General features: G+C 47.2%; 1 protein-coding gene and 1 long non-coding RNA gene across 5 annotated transcripts in view; both read left to right on the top strand.

Annotated features, from left to right (window-relative positions):
- The window catches only part of Insr (insulin receptor), a 138141-nt gene that overhangs the window by 63196 nt on the left and 59370 nt on the right, over nucleotides 1–15575 (top strand). For all 4 annotated transcript variants that reach the window (XM_063271068.1, XM_039089097.2, XM_039089096.2 and 1 more), the window contains exon 3: nucleotides 10322–10643. In XM_063271068.1, the coding sequence (XP_063127138.1) occupies nucleotides 10322–10643 (322 nt within the window). The remainder of the gene's footprint in view (nucleotides 1–10321; nucleotides 10644–15575) is intronic.
- Nucleotides 1743–5443, top strand: LOC134481143 (uncharacterized). The gene is made up of 2 exons (XR_010056435.1): nucleotides 1743–4177; nucleotides 4901–5443. It is a non-coding gene; the product is annotated as an uncharacterized LOC134481143 (long non-coding RNA).

The following is a 15575-nucleotide window of genomic DNA, read 5'->3' as shown; positions in this document are numbered from 1 at the left end:
GTTTTCTGGGCTTTCAGCAGGTGAAGACATTGTAGCTTCTTGTTCACTTGCCATCCACAAAGAGGATCCTGCTGTGTGATCCGGTTGAGCCGCTGCCCTTCTCTGGGCATCTCTCCAGTTGAGGCCTGGGGCCAGGGTGTCCCGGGCTTTTGCCACGTGGTGACCAGATCTCCTTTGGACACATGCCCAGCGCCCCGCACCACCCAAGGAATACGCCTCGCACTCTGCATTCCTAGCGTCGCCTTTTTGCAAAACGTTAAGTTTGCAAAATCTCGTGCCTTCCAGGGCGATCCCGTAAGGTCTGCACCTAGGAGAGGCTCTCTGGGGTGTCCCAGACCCCGGTGGCTGTCCCAGCTGAAGAATAGGGAGCCCAGAGCCCCGCGCACTCGGGGTGGCGGAGCCAGTACCCCGCAGCACGCCCGCCCATTGGCTGAGCGGGAGGGCGGCGCTGCGGCCGCCACCACCCGACCTGGAATCCAGCGGAGCGGAGTGAGGCACGCTTTTGTGTTGCTCAGTCACAGAGCCTCTCGGTAGGTGGGGCTCGGAGCAGCCAGGCCGCACCCTTTATTTCCCTTTATTTGCATATTCCCTCTTGGGGCACGTTGTAGGTACAGAACTTCGGTGCTGGCTGCATGCATTCTCTCTCTCTCTCTCTCTCTCTCTCTCTCTCTCTCTCTCTCTCTCTCTCTCTCTCCCTCCCTCCCTCCCCCCCTCCCTCCCTCCCCCTCTCCCCCCCCCTGCGCCTCCCTCTCCCTTCCCCTCCTCCCACCTCTCCTCTCACTTTTCCATATTCCTGGTCTTCTACCAGCGTCCTGCAGTCCGCTAAGACTTGCATCGAGAACCGAAGCTGTCTCTAGCGCGCGTGCGCCTATCATGGTCCTATTGTCCTGGTATAGAAAAGGGTCACCTTCCAGTTCAAGAACGGATACAAGCTCATGAGGGTTTGCTGCTGACCACAAACTGTCAAAATTCAGGGTCCTTACCTCAGTTCCTAGATTCCGAAGGGGAGGAATTTGGCTTGGGGCGGGGGTGGGGTGGGGTGGGGTGGGCGACTTGAACATCAGAGGTCACGGGCCCAGCAAGAGAGAGAAAGGCTTGGAGTAGAAACCAAAAAGGAGTTTCTAAAACTAACCTTCAGGGTGGCAGAGTTGAGAAGCTCTCAGCCAAATGACACAACTGTTCCTATTTGGAAATTTCTGAAAAGCAATGATGTTTGGTTTCTCTCTCTCTCTCTCTCTCTCTCTCTCTCTCTCTCTCTCTCTCTCTCGTTTGTTTAACATCAGGTTTTGGAAAGAAATGTCATAAAGTGTGTGTAGTGGTATGGAGACATTAAAATTTTGTTTTTGTTTTTTGGGCTTTTTTGCTTTTTGGTGTTTTGTTTCACATATGTAGTTTGTCAAGAAAAGCACAAAGGGTTTAAAACTTACCAGTAACACCTGAAGCAAAGCGGGGTGTGTGTGTGTGTGTGTGTGTGTGTGTGTGTGTGTGTGTGTGTGTGTGGTGTGTGTGTGGTGTGTGTGTGTGGTGTGTGTGTGGTGTGTGTGGTGTGTGTGTGGTGTGTGTGTGTGGTGTGTGTGTGGTGTGTGTGTGTGGTGTGTGTGGTGTGTGTGGTGTGTGGTGTGTGTGGTGTGTGTGGTGTGTGTGTGGTGTGGTGTGTGTGTGGTGTGGTGTGTGGTGTGTGTGTGGTGTGTGTGTGTGGTGTGTGTGGTGTGTGTGGTGTGTGTGGTGTGTGTGTGGTGTGTGTGTGTGGTGTGTGTGGTGTGTGTGGTGTGTGGTGTGTGTGTGTGTGTGTGTGTGTGTGTGTAGGTCAGATGAAGACTTGAGAAGTTGGTTTGGCAGGAGTGCCTCTGCCACTTAGCTTCCTTGCAGTTTTGTTAAAAGAAAAGTTGTAGGAATTGGATGACTGTGAGTGAGTTGCTGCCATTTTTACTGTTTTTTTTTTTTTTAATAGATGTTTTTCTGTGTCTTGGTGTTTATAACAAAGACCATACCCCTCACTCCTTCAGTGTGTTTCCTAACAAGAAAATTCCTTACACAATGATAGTACAATGGTCAGAACTAGGAAATTAACACTAATAGAGTACGTCAGTTCACTTGCAAAAATATCATCATCTGGAGCTGGTGAAGCAGCTCAGGAGGTAAAGGTGTTGTTGGTCATCGGAGTCTGAGAACCTAACCCACATGATGAGAGGGCAGACAGACTCCATAGGGCTGCTCTGCCCCTGCCTCCCTACAACGTAAACTAAGACATTGAAATCCTACTGCCTGCCACAGTGGTCTCTTTTTGTGTGTTTTCTTTTTCTCCTGATCTAAGTTACACTTTAGTTTCTTTGTATCTGTACAACTCTTTAGCTATTTTTTTTTTATCACACTTGTTTGTGTTGGCAGAGCACGCATGTGCCGGAGAGAGCTCGTGGAGGTCAGAGGACAACTTTTGAGAGTCAGGCCAGTTCAGTCCCTCCATCGTGTGGGTTTCAGGGGTTGTCAGGCTTGGCAGCAAGCCCCTTATTGGCTAAGCCCTCTCAGTGGTCATTTTTCTTTCTTTCTTTTTCTTATTACAACAGTGACATTGTCTCTAAGGCAAATTGTTATTGTTGGGAAAGAAAATATGTAGATGCCATGCCTTCCCTATACATCCTACTTGGAGGCCAGTGCTGGGCTATCCAGATGTTACTGGTAAGACTATTTGGGAAAATAAATTCTTTTGGAGAAGGGGGGTGTTTCTCAAGACAGGGTTTTTCTGTGTAACCCTGACTGTCCTGGAACTCACTCTGTAGACCGCGGTGCCCTCAAACTTACAGAGACCTAACTATCTCTGTCTCCTGAATGCTGGAATTAAAGGCACGCGCCACCACTGCCCGGCTGTTTGAAACAGTGCTGACTGGATGCACACAGGAAAAGAATTCATGCAACAAGATAGACTCTTTTCATTAGTTTGGTTTCTGTTGCTGGGATAGACACCACGATCACAAGCAACTAGGGGAGGGAAGGGTTTATCTCACCTCCTCCTTCCAAGTCAAGGCAGGAACTGGAGGCAGGAACTGAAGCAGAGACCATGGAGGAGTGCTGATGACTGGCTTATTCAACTTGCTTTCCTATCCCCAGGACTACCTGCTCGGGGTTGGCAGTGCTCGTGGTGCCCAGGATCTCTCATTTCAATCCTTGTTGGCTTGCTTATGGGCCAATCAGGAGGAGACATTTTTCTTAGTTGAGGTTCCCTCTTCCCAGATGATCTTTGCTTGTGTCCAGGTGACAGAAACAAACAGACCTGACTAGCACGTTCTACTCGCTTGCACTCTGAAACTTTCTTGTTCTCCTCCTTCTTCCCCATCTCCCTTCTTCCCCTCAACTGCTCCCCCTTTCTTCTCCTTTTTACCCCCTTTCTCTTCTTCATCCTCCTGTTCTTTCCTCCTCTGTCCTTCTCTTTTGCTTCCTTTCTCTTGCTGTTTTCTATCCCTCTCCTCCTCTTCTCCTCTCCTCCTGTCCCGTGTTTTATGATACCATCTCACGTAGCCCATGCTGGCTTCCAATTTGCTTTGTAGCCAAAGCTGCTCTTCATCTTCCTGCTTCAGCCTCCAGAGTGCTGAGATTGCACGGCCACGGAGCCCCGGGCCCCGTATGCTAAGTTCTCTGCCAGTAAGAGATTCTCAACCTCCCCGCCTCAAGCCTGTGCCCTGCAGAAGTGGGTGTAGGTCAATGGGAGATCAGAGCTGAACCTTGGTTCTAGAGGTCAAGAGTGGCATTGCTTTACTACCTGTGGCCCATCCTTGCTCAGTATGAGGAAGGCACTTTTCTTTCCTCAGATGTATGTCAACACCTAGCATGCTGTGTGCTTGGTTCACGTTTGTTGCATGACATGAGAACAGTTTATTAAATGGTGCGTCGAAGAAGACAGCCATTATTGAAGGGCAGCTTATGGCTCCTGTGCTGAACTTATAGAGCTAAGAGTAGCGATCGCAAAAGAACCTTCATAAAACTTCTCTCTCTCTCTCTCTCTCTCTCTCTCTCTCTCTCGTTTTTGTTTTCAAGACAGGTTTTTATGTGGACTGGGCTGGACCTGTAGCTGAGGCAGGCCTTCCTTATCCTACCAGTGCTGGGACAGCAGGACAGCAGGACAGCAGGACAGCAGGCCTCCTCTGTTCCATCTGATGTTCTGATGCCTGCATATCCTGCTTGGGTAGGGGTGGGCTTATTAGTCCCGATTCATTTCCCCCTTTATTATTCCTGTCTTATAGCTTTTCCAAGTAGACAGCCACTAGTGTTATCTGTGATCATGCTGCTGTGACTTGCAACTTTATAACTGTCACTCAGCACTTCGCTGCCAACTTCTCAAGACCACCCTGTTCCCCAGCTGTCCTGTCCCAGGCTACCCTGTTCCCACCAGCACTGGCACAAGCCTGTGGTGTAGTTCCTAACACAGAAAGAAAGAGAAAGAAAGAAAGAAAAAGAGAAAGAAAGAAAGAAGAGAGAGAGACAGACAGACAGACAGAAAGAAGAGAGAGAGACAGACAGACAGAAAGAAAGAAGAGAGAGACAGACAGAAAGAAAGAAAGAAAGAAAGAGAAAGAAAAAAGAAAGAAAGAAGAGAGAGAGACAGACAGAAAGAAAGAAGAGAGAGAGACAGACAGACAGAAAGGAAGAAAGAAGAGAGAGACAGACAGACAGAAAGAAAGAAGAGAGAGATGGAAAGAAAGAAAGAAAGAAAGAAAGAAAGTAAGAAAGACAAGACGGGGATTGGAGGCTGGAGAGATGGTTCAGTGGGTAAAAGCAGAAGCCTGAGATCTCAATTTGACCCTACCACTTATAGAAAAGCATGGGTGGCCATATGCCAGCTTGTAACCCTGGTGCTGCAGGACATGGGCACAGGAGTGCCCCTGGTGTTTATTGGCTTCCAACCTAGGTCCAGGTTCAGTGCTCGTTTCAAAGAAGGAGACCTTCTGAGGGGGATAGGAGCTCCACAGGAAGACCAACAGTGTCAACTAACCTGGACCCCTGGAAGCTCTCAGAGACCGAGCCACCAACCAAAGAGCATTCATACACGGGCTGCTGGACCCAGGCCACATAGGTAGCAGAGGGCTGCCTTGTCTGGCCTCAGTGGGAGAGGATGTGCCCACTCCTACAGAGAATTGATGCCTCAGGGCGGGAGGATACCCAAGGGGCCCCACCCTCTCAGAGTCAAAGGGGAGGGGCATGGGGCAGAGACTCGTGAGGGGGGGGACTGGGAGGAGGCAGCATTTCGGATGTAAATAAGTAAATAAAAAGAGAATGAGATCCTTAGGCAAAAAGTAAAAGTTTCAAAGAACCTGTGGGATAACTGCTTAAGTATTCTTGAATCTTGAAATTTCACTGGAGCTACTCCAGGGTAAAGATTTTTGAGAGCTTTGTATGGAAAAAAAAAGGAAGAACTTTAATGGGTTAATAAATAAATCATAAATTTAAAATAGAGGACCTGACGTTGAGATGTATAGGATGTGGGAATCCAAAGGGGAGTTAGTGGGGCCATTAGAGGGTAAGTATGATCAAGATGCAGTGTATACTGTTATGACATTTTCAACAAATAAATATTAAAAGATGAAAAGAAATCTTCCAGACTTCTCCCTCTGGTTTCTGCAGGTGCACCCCCCCCCCATATATATGAATAAATAGAATTTAAAAGTCACACCCCCTCCCATAAGACACCCCCCCCCCTTGCCTGGTGCCTTTGCAGCCTGCTCCTCCAAAAGGCCAGATGTAGGTGGCCAGAGGGCTGTGTCTCCCTTGTCACGATGTTTTCTTTCCTTCTTCCTGGATGTCCTATAAATGGAATCCTACAGTGCAAAGCCCAAGATTGAAGTGCCTGGCTGTCCGCCCCTGGCTCTGTTTGCAATCATTGGCCGCTTTTAGCGTTTTGTAGGCTGGAGACCTTATGTGTTTGGGAAGTGTTTATTAGGGCTTTGATGAGGCTTCTTGTGAATGAAAAAGGCTGACCCTTAGCTGCAGCCCCAACCCAGGAAATGGGCTCCTTCCTGTCTTTCCCTGCATTGCACAGGAGAGCCCGTGCTCTTGCGAGCCTTAGATAACTGGCTGCTTTAATTATTGCTTCCTCCTATTTAGTTTCAGCCCTCAGATCTTCCTAATGATGATAACGTTGTTGGCTCAGCTTTGCCTTCTGTCTCCCTGGACTCATAATCGCAGGAAAGGGGATGGGGCGGGGGCTGTTGCAGGATGCTATTCTCTGAGCATAACAGGCCAACTTCATCAGCGCAGATGTGGCTACCGGACATAAACTGTTCCCCTCACCACTACAGGCCTCAGTAAGGCCTGCTGACTGTTGATGTCCCTTCGTAGGAGGACCCGTAGGGTGGATTACTGACCGACCCCCACCCCCACCCCCAACCCCCCACTGCTCCCTCCAGGGCCTCGTGGTCTTTACACTAGGGTGTATAGAGGGCTGAAGGTAATGAAGGGAGTCCTCTATCCATGCAGCTCTAGAGAAGTGGTAATCTGTGAGGCGATGAAGCCTGTGATATGGCTTCTTGAGTCACTCCTGTATATAACCCTCACTCGTGATCTATACCTAAGATCCTTGGTTGTACGGTGGCGGAATTGTACTTCAGTTTGTTGTTGGTGCCTATAAGGAGAAAAAGATAGACTGGAAGAGGGTGTGGCTTCACGAGAGGGTGTGGCTTCACGGATAGAGAGTTGTTTGCATGGAGCCTTGGGTTCCCAGATGGCAGTGTGATTGTAGTCTCAGTGCTGGGGAAGGGGAGAGAGAGGGTCTGTAGGGCTGTAGGGTCTTCAAGGAGGACGGCCATTTCCTCAGCTCCTAAGATGTTTAGTCTCTGTGGTAGTTTGAATACTCTTGGCCCAGGGAGTGGCTCTATTTGGAGGTGTGGCCTTGTCAGAGTGGGTGTGGCCTTGTTAGAGGAAGTAATTCACTGGGCCTGGGCTTTAAGACTCTTGTCCTAGCTGCCCGGAAACCAGTCTTCTCTTGTTTGCCTTCAGAACAAGATGTTCAACTCTCAGTTCTTCCTGTGCCATGTGTGGGCACTGCCATGCTCCCACCTTCATGATAGTGGACTGGACCTCTGAACCTGTAAGCCAGCTCCAATTAAATGCTGTCCTTATAAGAATTGAGTTGGTCATGGTATCTGTTCACAACAGTAAAACCCTAACTAAGACAGAAGCTGGTACCAGGGACTGGCGTATTGCTCTGATAGGCTTGACCAAGTTTTTGTTTGGAAGAATGTGGATGTTGGGACTTTTGATTTGGAACACCATGGGATACTTTAAGTGGGGCTTAATGGGCCATCCTAGTAGGAAGTTGGTGGTGCTGAGGGTGATTTGAACTGTGTAGGCCTTCTGGCCTAAGAGGTTTCAATGGAGAAGAATATATGTGGTCATGGTGTCTGTTCACAGCAATAAAACCCTAACAAAAACAGTCTCCAAATATGCCCTGTCCAAAGCAGAGTTGAGGGTCTGTAGTAATTACAATTGAAGTTGAAGTTGTAGTGAATGGGATTGAACCACAAACACTTGGCTCCTCAGGAGAAATCACAGTCTTAATGAATGGTTGTTGGGAATGTAATGAGTCAGTGGCTGGAGAAAAACAGTATGGTGGCTCACTGGAAAAATTAGTGTAGTTGGGGTTTGGAAGGAGGCTGGGTAAGAGTAGTTAATGTGCAAGCATGAAGAACTGAGCTCAGATCCTCAGCATCTATGGAAGAAGCAGGGTACAGTCATGCACATACGTGTACTATCAGAGGGGTGGGGGCAGAGACAGGAGGATCTTTGGGGCTTACTGGTTGCCAGTCTAGGTCTAGGTTCAGTGAGAGACCCCGTCTCTCCAGACTCATGCCCAGGGCATGTACTCACCATTCAACAATCCCACGTATGAGTATATGCATGGAAGAATGAAAACGGGACTCAGATATTTGTACTCCCATGTCCATAGAGGCATGATCTATAATACCCCAAAGATATCGACGGTCTAAGTGGCCACATTTAAGTGAATGGGTCAGTGACGATGATCCACCCCTGAATATTATTCAGCCCTAAAAATAAATCGAAGGAATCTCTGATGCATGACATCATGTGGATAAATTTGGAGAACACGATAAAGGATTCCACTCATCCAATGTCCCTAGCAGAGACAGAAAGCAGAAAGGGGTTGTGGGCCTATGGAGGGGCTGTGAGAGTCATGAACAGAGAGTTTCAGTTTGGGAAAATGATGACATTCTGCGGATGGTTGATGGGGATGGCTACACAGCCAGACAAATGTTATTATTAATTAACTAGTGCATTAAAATTGCATACATATGCATGTGTGGTAAATATGCACCTCTCCCTCCTCCCCCCCCCGTCCCCTCTCTTCCCTTCCCCCCTCACCCCTCTCTCTCTCTCTCTCTCTCTCTCTCTCTCTCTCTCTCTCTCTCTCTCTCTGCCTAAGTTGATATCAGGTATGTTCTTCAATTTCTCTCCACCTTCAGTATTGAACTCCTGATTTTCCTGTCTCTACCTCTTGAGTTCTGGGATGACAGAAGTACACGTCACACCCATTTTTGGGGATGCTTCAAACCCAGTGTCTTGTTCATGACTACACATTGAACAGCTGTATTTCTGTCGTGGTAGAGGGTTGACTTGGAGAGTGTTGCTGTCAGTATGTGGAACTGGATAGTAGACTAGGACCCACTTGGTACTGAGAGAGTTACACTTGAGAATTTGGGAGAAATCTGGTTCCTGACCGTTCAGTCCTGCTCCAGAGTATACAAGTTAAAAGAGAGAGGCAACCTTACAGGGCAGATCAGACACATGGCCGAGGACCACACACAGCCATAAAAGCCACAGATACTCACAGGCAAGCTGGGAAGTGAAGGACTGAAGAGGAGAGATGAGTAGGAAGTGGCTGGAGAGATGGTGCACGGTATCGAGCTATTTGCTACACAAATGTCACAACCTGAGACCAGACCCCATGCAAAGCTGGCCTCGGTCGCACAAGTCTGTATTCTCACAGTAGCAAACAATAGAGACCTTGTCTCAGACAAGACAGAAGGTGAGGACTGACCTAGGTTGTGCTCTGACAATGGTGACAAACCTCCACACATATGCCTGTGTCTCCTGAGGGGAAGTGTTGACCAATGAGATAATGGGATAGGACAAATTCAGTGACATCAAACAAAAAAGCCTCTCTAGCCAAAAGTTGAGGCACAAGCTCTGCCCCCCACCTGGAGGGCATCCTCCTTCTTCAGGGTCAGGATCCATCACTCAAGTTTCGACAGAGCATGGAGTGGTTGCAGATCCTGTGAACTTGTGATAGGCTGAGGCAGGAGGATGTCGAGTGCAAGGCTAACTTAGGTTTCAGAGTGAATTCAAAGAGAGCCTGCATAACTTAATGAGAACTTGTCTGCAAATAAAATACATGTAAGGGCAGAGGGTATATCTGAGCGGTAGAGCCCTTGCCTAGAAGCTCCCAGTGAGGTGTTGTGTGGCATGGGTCAGTTGTAGAGGGCCTACCTAGAATCCACCAATGAGGCCTGAGGTAGAGCTCACTGGTAAAAACCAGGCCTAACATTTGCAAGTTCTAGATTCCATCCCCAACAATGGAGTATATATAAACAAACGGGTAAGTAATTAAGCCAATAAATAAAATGATATAAACCTATAATTAAAACAAATCACATTTAAAATAAATAATAACCACCTTTTAGCTGTGCTGTGGCATTTTCAGAACATTTTTACTTACATGTGTGCGTATAAAAACATGAACAGGTGCCTGCAAGGCCCAGAAGAGGGCATTGGTTCCCCTGGAGCTGGAGTTAAGAGTGAGCCATTTGCTCGTTGTGGGTGCTGGGGACTGAGCTCAAGTCCTTTGCAAGACAACAAGTGCTGGCTACTATTAGGCCATCCCTCCAACCCTTAGGCATAGCATGAAAAAAGTATGCCTGCTCTTGAAGTTATTGCCTGCTACTGTATCTATTGTAGACATGGACTGTATAGACTATATAAAACAGTATTTAATAGTGTGCTACATTGTGTCTCCTGCCAAGGACTTGGTTCCTTGGCTTCCTGTCAGTAGCCTGAAGTTGATGGTGGTAACTGACAAATCCTGTGAGTCAGGTCTCTTGCCCTCTCTTCCTCAGGTGGTTGGTTAATTTTTGCCAACTGTGGAGCTGCTTTGGGGGGTTGGCGGGGGTTACTGTCCTTTTCTCACAGACCAGTCAGGCACATGTCAAGAGCTGTTTAAGTGTGGCTTTTATTGTTACTATTTTGTTTGGCCGTTTGTGCAGACAGAGATTGGACAGAGTTCTTGACCAGGTGTTTTGTTTTTCCTTCTTGTCTCTAGTTTGCCCAACCATCTGTAAGTCACATGGCTGCACAGCTGAAGGCCTGTGCTGTCACAAGGAGTGCCTGGGCAACTGTTCAGAACCCGATGACCCTACCAAGTGTGTGGCCTGTCGAAACTTCTACCTGGATGGTCAGTGTGTGGAGACCTGCCCACCACCCTACTATCACTTCCAGGATTGGCGCTGTGTAAACTTCAGCTTCTGCCAAGACCTTCACTACAAATGCAGGAACTCTCGGAAGCCTGGCTGTCACCAATACGTCATTCACAACAACAAGTGCATCCCCGAGTGCCCGTCTGGCTATACCATGAATTCCAGCAAGTGAGTCAGGACAAGGGTCTGGGGAAGGAGTTGGAAGCTGTCGATAAGGTTAAATAGCTGTTAAAGAGGCTGAAGATGTAACTCTTTTGCTAGATGTATTCCCTAGCATCAAATGTATCAGGGCTAGTGGCACATGGTCCTAGCCTTTGGAAGGTAGAGGCAGGAAATCAGAAGGCAAGAGTCATCCTTGGCTACACAGTGAGTTCAAAGCCAGCCTGAGCTGCATGAGGTCCTGTCTCAAAAAAACCAAACCAAGCCAAAAAGTCAGAAAGAAATACTCCCCGTCACCCCCACCTTCCCTGCACAAGAAAAAAAAAGTTCCTATGCTAAACCAGAGTATGCTGGGTAAGAATGGGCTTGCCGTTGATAGCTACCACTTACATTTTCAAAATTCTGTATGTGCTGATGTGTATGGGCCATGTGTATGTGCAGATGGGTGCATGTGTGCATGTGTGCATGTACACGTGTAATACACAAAGTGGGTATGTGCCTGGGCACCTGTGTGGTGTGCAGGTAGATGTGTGCACACCTTTGTATGTGTTTATGCATTATGTGTGTACACATGTGTATGAAGGTGGATGTGCATATGTGTGTGTTCGTTCATGTATGTGAAGGTGGGCATGTGTGTGTGTTTGTGTTTACTTATATGAACACACATGTATGCAAATGAGCACTTGTGTGTGCATATTTGTTTGTGTGTTTGGGCACATGTTTCAGGTGAGTACAGGTGTATGTGTGTCTTCATCTGTGTGGACGTATGTGTGTGTGTGTGTGCGGGTATGTATGTGTGTATGTGTGTGTGCAGGTGTGTGTGTGTGTGTGTGTGTGTGTGTAGACCAGTGGTTGATATTGGATGTTTTCCTCAATCGCTCTCTACTTTATTTAGTTTTTTAAAATTTTTTCTTATATATGTGTAGGTATGTATGTACAGTGTTTTATGTACACGGAGGTGTCTAGGGAGGCCAGTAGAGTGCCTCATATCCTCTTAAGCTGAAGTTCAGGTGAACATAAGCTTCCACATGGGTGCTGGGAATGGAACTCAGGTTCTCTGGAAGAGCAGCAAGCTCTCTTGACCACTGAGCCATGTCCCCAACCCTCACTTTGTTTTCCGAGAAAAGTCTCTCACTAGATCCAGAGCTTGGGATCCTCCTGTGTCTGCCTCCCCTGAGCTGGGATCACAGGCGACTTCAGTCCTGCGTTTTTATGTGGTGCTGGGCAAGCAAACCCAGGCCTCATGTTCACACAGCATGTGTTTTACCAGCTGAGGGATCTACATGCTCTCAGTAGCATTTTGTGTTTTTTTTAATATTGTTTGTATCCTGGGCTTTGATGATGGACTTGATCAGAAGGGAAGGAAATGTTTCCTCGCCTGAATATCTCATTTCTTCAGCACCCAGTGAGCTGAAGGTAGGATTCTTCCATTTCACCTGCCTCCTCCTCCTCGGCTCACTGAATCATGTTATAGGAAAGTAGCTATGTAGTTCATATCCTACCCCACCTGACCCTGACACAAGCTCAGCCATGCTGTCTTAAGGAGGGGAGGACTTACACCTACACTATTCCCAGGGCTTGGCTGTTCTTCCAAAATCAGCACCATCAAGCCATTTCTCGCTTGGGTGAGAAACAGGGTTTCCTCTCTCCTTGGCGGTGTGTGAGTCAGGCTGTGTGTGTGTGTATACGACCCAGGTGCTCTGTTCAGGGCCTTAACTTCTGATGAGATATTTTAGTGTCTGGGACCTTCACCAAGTTGTTGCTGATTTTTAAATTTCTTTCTTGTTTTTTGTTTTAGGGTTTAAGAAAAGGGAGGGGTGGGGGGGTGTCCAGCAAAGAACAGAAAACCAAATCAGAAACAGACGCACATTGCGAGGCCTTGAGCTGACCTGCTGACGTCAAAATTCTTCCTCTCAGACTTGGGCACCAGCCAAGTAAGCGAGCAAAAGAGTGTTTTGATTTTGGTGGGAAATTTTATTTCCCTGGGTAGAAAGGGCAAGAAGGAAAACAATCTTTATTTTAGCTCCCGTGAACCTTTTTTTAGTGTTTATGAAACCTGAAAGTACAGTATGTTTTGTTTTGCTCGTTATTTAAAAAAAAGCCAAAGAAACAAAACAGCAAGGACCGTTGGCCCAAATAGACCTCTATAAATCAGTCTGCATGTTGAATAGGACTGCTAAAATGTTTTTCATTTCGAGGGCAGAAGGAGGTTTAACAGGAAGATTGGAGAAGGAAATACCATCCTGTTTACCCATTTCAGTTTTTAAGAATGACCCGGGACTGATACCTTTGTCTAAAGGTCATTGCCTTCAGGGCTGGAGAGATGACCCACCAGAGAAAGCACGAATTCGGGTCCTTAGAACCCGTGTAAAGGCCTATCTGTGTGTTGGCCCATTTGAATTCCCAACCTTAGAAGGTGGAGACAGGGATTCCCAGAGCAGGTTGGCTGTCTACCTTAGCTACATTGATGAGCTCTGAGTTCGAGTGAGGGAACCCTACCTCGGTATATGAGATGGAGGCTTGGCAAGATGGCTTAGCAGGTAAAGGTGCTTACCACCAAGCCTAACATTCCGAGTTTGAAACCTTAGGACCCACAGAAGGAGAACACTGACTCCCAAAGTCATACTCTGATCTTCATACTATACACTGTGGTGTGTATATAACCACACAGTTACATACACACACACACACACACACACCCACACACACCCCCACACACACAGAGTCATACACACACACCCTTCAAATCTCTCTCTCTCTCTCTCTCACACACACACACACACACACACACAGTCACACAATCACACACACACAGAGTCATACACACATCCCCTTCAAATCTCTCTCTCTCTCTCTCTCTCTCTCTCTCTCTCTCTCACACACACACACACACACAGACACACACAGTCTCTCTTTCACACACACATACTACAAATCTCACTGTCTCTCTGTCTCTGTCTCTCTCTCTTTCTCACAGACACACACACACACACACACCCATACACACACACACAGTCTCTCTCTCTCACACACACACACACAGTCACACACACACACACACCCTACAAATCTCTCTCTCTCTCTCTCTCTCTCTCTCTCTCTCTCTCTCTCTGTCTATATGTATATACATAACACACATGTATGATAGAGAATAGTTGAAGATATCCAGCATCATCTCTGGGCCTCCATATGGGTGCACACACATATCCATTCTAAGGACTAAAAAGACGTTGACTTTAAATAGTAGCCATTTTTCAATGCGCACCAAAACCACAGCAATGACTCTGCACATTGTCCAGTTCTGGGTTTCTGTCTTTCTTCCCAACTTCTGTAGGAGGAAGCTCCTCTGATGATGGCTGAGGGAGACACTGACCTATGAGTATGACAGAGGTCTTTAAGAGTCATTTTATTGCTCTATTCCATCAGCAAGACAATAGTGTTGGTTTTCCTGTGGGTCCGTAGCCTATCTATTCTTACGTTCTTGGCCACCTTAACAGTATCAGGCCTGGGTCTCATTTCATGGAATGGGCCTTGAATCTAAGCACATCGTGGTTGGTTGCTCCACAACGTTGATGCCACCATTGCACAGAGGTGTCACGCAGGCAGGTCACTCGGAGATCAAAGCGGCTGGCTGGTAGTTACCGTTCTGCTCTGGCAGCACGCAGAGTACCTTCCAGTGCCACGATCGACAGTGAGTAAGAATTAAGGCTCAGAGCAGGCACCAGTGAACGTCTCCATGTTCAGTGAGAAACAGTGCTGGTGTCTTCAACAATAGGGCCTTACATCAGTTTGCGGAGAGCAGCTGAGAGCCTCATTGGCAATATCCTGAGTTCTGGGGGGGTTCGACGGCCCCTTTCTTTGCTAACATCTCGATTGGAAGTAACCTATTCCTGTCCCCAGAGGCTTCTTCACTTGACAGCTACAAATGTATAGGTGGATCTTTGTCCCCTTCTTATTTCATAATTGTAAATAAGAAGATCTAAAGATTCCAAATAAGGAAACCTAAAGATTTGTTTATGTGTGCATTTGAAGAAGTGTCCATGGTGGTAAGTGTCCATAGACCCCTTCAATATCTCAGCACTAGCTGTTCCTCTCTGAATTCTCTCTTTTGTCCTCCTCTTCCCTTTCTCTGCCCTTGAATCTTTCTGTTCCAGTTTCTCCCCATCTCTATCCCTCCCACTGATTCATAATTATATATTCCATCCCCCTACCACCCAGTTACTTCTCTACACCTAACCTCCGTGGCCATCCATTTCTGTCTAAGGCTTAACAGTTAGCATCCATGTATAACGGAGTTCATACCATGCTTGTCTTTCTGGGTCTCTGTTATTGCACTCGGGACGATTTTTCTCTAGTTCCACCCATTTATCTGTGGACGTCCTGATTTCATTTATTTAACAGCTGAGTAAAGTTTCACTGTGTAAATATACCACATTTTCCATACCTACTCCTTCACCGATGGTTATTTAGCCTGTTTTCAATTGCTGGCTGTTATGAAGAGAGCAGTAATGAGTGTGGGTGAGCAAGTGACTCTGTAGTAGAATAAGTGCCCTTTGGGTTCACGCCTTGGGATGACAGAGTCGGATCCTGAAGCATCTCGCTGAGGAACCGACACACCGATGTCTACAGTGGCTGTCTGAGTTTGCAGTCGTGCCTGAAGTGGAGGAGTGTTCCCCTCCCTCCACGTCCTCGCCAGCATGTGCTGCCATTTGTTTTATTGATCTTCATTGCTCTGACTGGTGTTAGCCGAAACCTCAAAGTAGCTTTGATTTGCATTTTCCTGGTGACCGAAGACGCTGAACATTTCTTCAAGTGATTCTCAGCTGTTCGTGTTGCATCTTTCAAGAGCTCTCCGTTTTGAGCTGTTCTTGTTGTGTTCTTCATGTGCAGTTATTCTTTGTTTTGTTTTGTTTTGTTTTTTTGTGCCCCTTTTATATATTG

This window comes from Rattus norvegicus, chromosome 12 (assembly GCF_036323735.1).
Source record: "Rattus norvegicus strain BN/NHsdMcwi chromosome 12, GRCr8, whole genome shotgun sequence".
In the NCBI taxonomy this organism is placed as follows: Eukaryota; Metazoa; Chordata; class Mammalia; order Rodentia; family Muridae; genus Rattus; species Rattus norvegicus.
The sequence above is the reverse complement of the archived record's forward strand: the minus strand, read 5'-3'. Positions and strand labels throughout refer to the sequence as shown.